This window comes from Apteryx rowi, unplaced genomic scaffold, assembly GCF_003343035.1.
Source record: "Apteryx rowi isolate R43461 unplaced genomic scaffold, aptRow1 scaffold_278, whole genome shotgun sequence".
NCBI classification, from domain to species: domain Eukaryota; kingdom Metazoa; phylum Chordata; class Aves; order Apterygiformes; family Apterygidae; genus Apteryx; species Apteryx rowi.
In genome coordinates this window covers 1,183,487-1,191,337 of record NW_020449174.1, presented here as the reverse complement: position 1 = coordinate 1,191,337, position 7,851 = coordinate 1,183,487, and the positions used below count along the sequence as shown (strand labels likewise).

General features: G+C 40.8%; 1 protein-coding gene across 1 annotated transcript in view; it reads right to left on the bottom strand.

Annotated features, from left to right (window-relative positions):
* Window positions 1-645: 645 nt before the first annotated feature.
* The window catches only part of LOC112967496 (E3 ubiquitin-protein ligase CBL), a gene marked incomplete at its 3' end in the record, with an annotated part of 29,026 nt that continues 21,820 nt past the window's right edge, over window positions 646-7,851 (bottom strand). Inside the window, exons 3-6 of the mRNA XM_026068690.1 lie at window positions 5,077-5,223; window positions 3,499-3,655; window positions 1,826-1,947; window positions 646-783 (exon numbers count right to left, since the gene is read on the bottom strand). Coding sequence (XP_025924475.1) covers window positions 646-783; window positions 1,826-1,947; window positions 3,499-3,655; window positions 5,077-5,223 — 564 coding nt within the window. The remainder of the gene's footprint in view (window positions 784-1,825; window positions 1,948-3,498; window positions 3,656-5,076; window positions 5,224-7,851) is intronic.

Genomic DNA, 7,851 nt, shown 5'->3' with positions numbered 1-7,851 from the left:
ACTTTCCTATCAGATCAAAACCAAACATGCCATTCTTAAAAATAGAAAAGAGAAGCTTGTTTTCCCTCCTGGCAACTTTTTTTTTTTTTTTTTTTAACAGAAGGTTATGGCCCCAGCCTTCTCTTCTTAAAGCATCCTACAGTGAAACTGTAATATCCAAAGTAAGAAAACTGAGGATGTAATTTCAGTTGCTGTGACACAGGTTTAGAACCCAACTGGAAAACAGGTCATGACAAGGGAAATGCTGACAGACACTTATTCTCTACAACTGCAAAGGAGAATAGAGATACGCAGTGCAAAAGATAGCTGTCTGAGTATTCTTGAGTGCCAAAATAGTTAAGCATATGAATTATTCCACTGACATCAATGGGACATGCTTGAAGTGTTTTGCTGAATTGAGGTCAAAACAAAAAGGAAGAGCTGAGAGATGTGCAAAAGGGGCTTAGCGATGTCAACAGAGGTTGCTTGACCTCTGCAACATATTGCCTCTACCATAAAGTAGATAATGTCTTATGAACCCAGAGGAATCATTTTAACATTCAACTGATTTCAAGACCATACCACAGGATTAAGATGCATAAAACAAACTCACAATAAAAAAGGGCAAAAAGGCAAAAAAAATTTGATGTTGATACAGTTACTTACAAGCCTTCCCTGAAGCCATCAATCAGTGCTTGAAAGAGAGGTTTGTTGTGGGGGATTGTCTGAAGAATGTTCCCATCTGCAGTAACATAACCAATGGCCCACTGACCAAGTCGTGTACAACTCAATCGGAAAATATAACTGAAAATAGACGAAGGAAAAGAAACTTCAGTTTAGACTGGAACAGGCAGAAAAGATTAAATATCAAGTAAGCAGCCTTTGTCTGGCTATCTCAAGACAACAAACAAAAACTAGTAAGAATAACTGGATGATTTATATCAGCTTTTCTCACTTTATCCCCAAGCAGATCAAAGGAGAACCTTGCAATCTGATATGAAGCAAGCAAAGTATCCAAGCACTGGCCTCAATGTGAAATCAAACCCAGGATCCAGAGCAAGAAGTGTTAGCATCCTCATAACCATTAGTTTCAAATTAACTTAAAAAAACAAACAAACAACCCCCGTCCCCCCCAAAAAACCCAGGCTGCACAAGGTTTCCATTTTCAAAACCAGCACAGAACTAACAGTCTTCTAACAGTCTTCAGAAATGAACTCTTGACCCTTCACGCACAAAGAGAAATTTGTTAGCTCTGTTGCACTGGACCAAGTTACACCCAGGACGTTAGCAGCCCAAAGCTACTCAGGTCCACGACCCTCCCAGAAGCGTGCGTTGCCCCATGTCCTCCCAAGCCCACCCAGCCCGCAGCATCACCTTGCAGCCTCCCTCGCCTAGCTTGCCGCTTTCTGCCAGCGCAACCAGTGGTCAGCTGCCCTGGCTATCTGTCTGAAGTTGGCTTTAAATGTAGACACTGCTAACCAGGGCTGCAATCCTTCAGCTCTCCTGGTTAGATGTAAATATGCCAGGAAGCTATGGGACATATTGATTCCTTCCCTTATTCATGGTCCTAAACTGCTCACGGTCTGGGCTCACTCTGCGGCATACGTTTGCCTCAGTGCGTCCTGCTCACGCTGGTGGGAGCTGGTGTGACAGCTGGGGGTGTGAGCAGGAGGTATGTCGCCACATGGAGGATAATCTCTGAATACAGGGCAAGCTGGTTTTTTTCATATTTAAATTGCTGAGAAAGGAGGACAAAGACAAAAAAATCCCAACCTCCTCGGGCCAGTGCAATAATCAGAGATGTTAGCAAGAGCAGTCCAAAAGGCCACTGCTGCCAAGCACTAACCTGCCAGGTTTGTGAATGAACTTCTGAAGCCGGGCTTTTACCTCATCATATGTTAGGAATGCCATATAACCAGGATGAGTCACCGCTAGGCTATTCCAGTTCCTGAGCAGAGAGGACCATGGCTACAGAAACAACAAAGAAATATATTAACCATGCACTTCTAGAAGGTATCAACATGTACAATATTCCTTAATCAAACGAGTCAGTTCTTCAGTTAAAGAATCAGATTTCTTATGCCACCAGAAATCCAGCAGAGGAACTAAAAGCTATATTTTCATGCAGCAGCCTCAGAATTTGAGTTTCTCTCTTGCAGGTGATACCAATATCATCTTAGACAGGCTTTAATCAAAACTCCTTTAATAAACAGCAAGGAAGAAGTCACTGAGGTCACAAAAAAGACAACCCAAGAACAGCTACCAATCTGTACTGCTTCTGCAGAGAAGATGACTCATTACTGAGACAGGGATAGAGATAGGAATTTAATAAGATTATGTACGGGACCAGAAACCATGACTAGTCGCATCTCCAACAGCGACTTCCTATATGGCCTCAGAAAAGTGACCTCTCCTCTCTGTCTCAGTTTCACTGTGTGTAAGATGCTTGTGACTATTCCTTAACCACCTAACCCCACTTGGGTGTGGCAAGGATTACTGGCTAGTGACCTCAGTGACTTCTTCCTTGCTGTTTAGTAAAGGAGTTTTGATTTGAATAAATAAACTCATACATGTTTAATATTCCTAAAAATGATGCAGAAAAAGTCAAAACAACAGTCTGATAGATTTCAATTCTGAAGAAGGGCTTCTGTGTCTAGAATCTCATCTGTTTTTTCCACATTTATTAGCTTGTCTAATAGAAGATATTTCTTCTCCCTAAAAACTTTGCTTCTCTTTGAAATTGCAGCTACTCTTAGTTTGCTCTTTATGTACTACAGTTGGAAAAAGTACTGAATGAGATCAGATACATTGCAACACTGAACATGGGAATTTTTCAGCTAGACATATCTTAATTACAACCCACCCTATCACATGGGAAAAGGCAAGTCAGAGCCAAAGAAGTAAGTGTTTGTTCTTGTAAATATCCAGTTGCACCATCAGAAGCTGTGCTTTTGAGCTCAGTGCTATTAATGACCGTGGGTTCAAATTTTACCTATTATTAATATCCCTTCAGTAACACAGATATTTCTTGCACACGGAACACAGAACGTGTACACAACATCCTGGCTGTGTCAGTTCAAATGCCAGGAAACCCAAATATCCATGCTCGCACTCCATCCTGAACATCCCCCACGGAAAATATATCTGACAAGAAAAAAAGGACACAAGGGAAGACAGACTGATAAACTAAGCTTCACATTTCCTGGCTTATAGAAGTTGTGTCAGAACTTCAGTCTAAAAGTGACTTTTGAAAGGGAAAAATTGATTCACAGAAAGATATTGAATGTGCCTTACAGTTGCAATTTATATTTAGACAACTTTTTCTTTTTCAGTCAGAAGTTCTAAGCATTATCAAAACTTGCCAGAGGACGAGGGGCAAGAAGACCAAACCCATTACAGTATAAATGATGTTATTTTAATGTGGAAAATTTGCTTTATCCTGGGGCAAGTGTCTAACTTGAAGCACCAAGATACATATTTTTCAGCCATTTCTGGTCAGTCACATTCCTGAATTCTTACCTGAAAAAGTCGTGTGAAGATATCAAATTCAAATACTGAAATGTAGTCATTGCACGTCAAGTCAATTGTTGACTTCAGGGCCATGGCTTCAAGCCCCGAACTGATTGGATGCACTTCGTGCAAGGCCTGACGGAAGCTCTTCCAAGGAACAATAGTCCTGGGGAAAACCAAGCCATTGGTAAATGTGAGTGACTGGAGATCACCTCCCTATACAAACCCTAGGTATTTTATTTGTGAGTATATGCCTCGTGATAAAGTGAGAGAGGAGGAAACCTCCTCTTTCCTAGAGGAAAACCTCTAGCTACAAGAGATTTATTCACATTATACAAGCAAAAGATTTCTTGGTATCACAGGAAATTAGCAGCCAAACGGACATCAGTCAATTTTCTGTGCATATATAAAATTTTGGAATCTGAAGCCCAGCTCTGCTTTCTCCTTTCCCTTTGTTTGCAGTCCTGTCATGTCACCACGGTCAACATGCATGCGCCGGGGCTGTATACAATACTCCCAGGTGATAAGAGTTTCATAACATTGCAGCTGGTAGAGTAGGAGTTAATAGCAAGCCCTTTAGCAGAGATCTAGATGGTTAAAAAATAAAAATTAAAAAGTTCTAAACAGTTCTCTAAAGAAGGAATAACTAGAGAAGTAAGATAACCAGAAGCCAAAGCAGAGGCTCCTGTATAAAGAAATACTTTCCTTCTTTTAAAACATCAGGTGGAATAGATACATAAAAAAAACGTACCTAGCTTCAGACCACTGCGTTATTCATGAGTAAACATATTACTGCTTTTTGTTCTAACACCTACCAATTAAATTCTTCATGTGAAGTACTTTTTTTAGTTAGAAAGTAGTGCCCAATTTGCTTAACTTTAATCATCAAAGGTTGCTGTGGACACCTCTAAAGATCATTTAGTCAGCTTTTTACTAGATATAAAAATTAAAACTGACATTTCAACTGTTTATACCTAAATATATGTTGCACTTAACTTTCTCTTCCATTCTATCTTAACCAATCCATTATGCAAACTGAAGAAGAAGAAGAAAAAGCTTCTTTCAGAGAAGCCAGAAGAAAGGTGACTAAGTGATTAGAAAGACTAATTGGAGGGAAAATGAAAAGAATTTAATATAAGAGCTTACCTAAAGGACAACTAATACTGGGGGCATAGTAACCTTTAGAAGAAGAAAGCATATTATTCTGCTAGTTTGTGCAGCTTACTTAGAAGTTAAGGAATTAACTTAAGGAGAGGAAAATTTAGCCTGAATAATTTAGGCTGAGTAATCCAGAGAAACTGTGACAGTAAAACAGTCTCCTAGGGAAAGTGGGGAAAGACCCATCACTTGACACATTTAAAACAAGACAGGACGAAGAACTGGAAAATATAACGTAGCAACAATCCTGTACTCGACCCCAGAGAGTGGACCAAATGACCTAATAGGTCTTTCCTATTACATGTTTCTATGATTAACCTGACAAAGACCTTTCTGAACCAGAAAAGAGGAGCTGAATTTTTAAAAGTACATAACTTTGCGTGAAGTTTGTTCCCACGTCTCTCATTATAAGCACAGTTAGAAACTTACTTTTCCCCAAAAGCTTTCCTCCAAAATTCTGCAGCATCTGCCTTGGTGATCCGGAACGTGTCTCCTTGGAAAAGGCCGCTTGGGAAAATACCTTTGAGTTCTGCCAGCATATGGCTGAATATCAGGGATAACTTTGTCAGGTTACGCCTACAAAAGATCACAAACACAACAGTTTCTTTTAGAAAAGAAAAATATGGCTTTGTGCTGTGAATAAAACAGAATTAGTATCTATTGCAATTCCAGAAGTATCCCAGACTACAAAAATCTTCTTATTTAGGACCACATTTCAAGTATACACCTAGCATTCAGTACACATCCATCACCCAGCACTTACCAGTGAGGTCTGCATTTCTCAAGATGTCTTTCCACAACAACAAATTTGCATAATCTCTTTGAGGTGGGCAGGTAATTCTCAAGGCAAATCCAAAAAGAGGAAATAAACTCACAAAAAAGTCAAAAAACATCATCCAGACCATACCTATTAAGCAAGAGCATAATCAGAACCTAAAACTCACCAGAGGCCTTTGCTATTTGGCCTGAAAATTTCTTGTGAGGGCACATACAACCGGTCCTGCCTTGGATCACATAAACCGAGTGCCCTCCCAAGTCTCCAGAGGGTCCCAACACAGTAGATTTGCTCAGAGAATGGCTAACTGATACCAACAGGACCAGCTCCTAAGGAAAGGTCAGAACACTCGCAGGTTTTTTTCATGAAATGTTAATAAACTTTCACACAAAAGCCTGATGGTCAGAGCGTTTACCCAAATTGTGCTGGGTAATTGTCCAATTGGCAGTTACCCCAGCTCCCTTCTCTGCCTGATGAGACTCATATTTAGAGTGCTCTAGTCCATCAGGGTATGCCCTTTTCTAAACTGCAAAAGGACGGTTGAGAGATACTCTCTGCTTGAAATGTAGCCAACATGCAAAAGCTTTCCAAGGCCAGAAGACAGTAGGACTACCAGCTAGCAGAGAGGATACGCCAGATTTTGGGGTGCTTCGGGCTGTACAGTTCACATGAAACCAGCACTGGGTTAAAACCAAATTCTAGCAGTACAGACTGCAGCTCAGGACTGCCCCATCCCAGCTTGTGGCCTAAACAACCAGATTAAGGAGATAAGCTCTATTTTGTAACTGTGCTATGTAGTAAAAGAGCTCAAAGCATCAGTGCCTGTAGCAGTACAGCAATACCAAAATAATGCTCTTCCTATCTCAGAGTCAAAGCAATGGCACTAATATACACTAGAAAGATGTCCCTCTACTCATACATGGAGAAATGATTTATTCACTAGTGGCTCTTCTTCCTCTCATTCCTTTATCCAAATGAAGAATGACCCTCTTCTCCTCCTCCACTCCATAACATTCCCCAGGTACTAGGAAAACAGAGTTGGAGCCAAGACACAGGGATATTTCTRGGCCAGGGGCTTATTTTATCCCCCATGTCACATGTTTGAAGGTAAAGGRAGGAACTAGCATCATGTGAGACAGGACAACTACTTCTACAGTCATGCCCAACAGACTGCATCTCGTCAGGAGGCTGCAGTGAGCACCAAGGCATTGCACAGCCTCAGATATGGTGCTGAGCAACCCATCAAGTTCTTTTGCAAATTAAACTAACCTTGAATATTGAATCACTTGGAGAGGGACTAGGAGCAACCCTAGACATGGAGTAATTTCTTAACCTCTTGTTCTCCAAGTTCTCTCACTAAGTATGCTACTATTGTAGGATGCCATCTCCCGGAAGACAGCAACCTTTGGCAGCAGACTAAGTCCCCCCCAGCTTTATTCCTTCACCATTTCTCAGTATTCACAGTTGGATTGGTTCCAACTTATTCATCTTTTCATCAGGCATTTTTCAAGTACCTCTTGCTCCATAGGTGTTGCTCCTAACTGAACTGCTAATCTTATTCACCTGCCTCATCATGCAACAGATCACCTACCACCAGAGCCAGGCAACCACCTTCAGTCTTGCTGCAAAAACTCCCCCAGACATTTGGCCTTGAGTCTTCTAGCTACATGTCAGTCTTTCACAGAGCCTAAACTCAGCTGGAAGCAACTTACTTGGCGTGACACAATATTCTATCATTCACTCAGCTCTTCATTAARCCTTTCTCCATGCTACAGTATAGTCCAGGTAGACTCAAAAAGCCTTTTCACATTCTACAAATGTATGCAAGAATCARAACCATAAACCTTATTTGACAGTAGTTTTCCTCTCACATCCTTACTTACTCAAATACATTCCAGTTTGTGTCTCAGCAATGGAAACAGCTCAAAGTGTTTACTGAACCTGCCAGCTTTACAGGAAGGGATTCTGGGTTTTGTCATTTCATACATGTCTGATCCCAACAGGTGCTCAAGATGAACTGAAGTAAAACCACTAAGGTGCTCTTTTTGGGACTGCTCCGCTCAGTAACTCTGCTCAGCATTCATTTAGCATTCCAACTGTGTGCATTTTAAAACACCTATATGATTTGGGGTGTTTGATTCTCAACCATTTCCTTTGTTGTTCGCTGATCTTCACCATTAGGTAATAAGCCTCRGCTGAGAGGGGCTATTAGCAAGTTCACCTTGCCTTATTAATGTTGCACAATTTCCATTCATGTTGTATACTCAGTCACATTAAACCTTTGGAGTGGTACTGTAATTCCTAAACCTTTCTAGAAGCGAAAGTTTATTTGTTGTGTCTAAAGTACAGGATCCTGCGTGCAAAGGTAAGGGATGATGCCTACAGCTGCTGGTGAAGTCTTACACAGTTCAAAAGGAAACCAAAGGTAC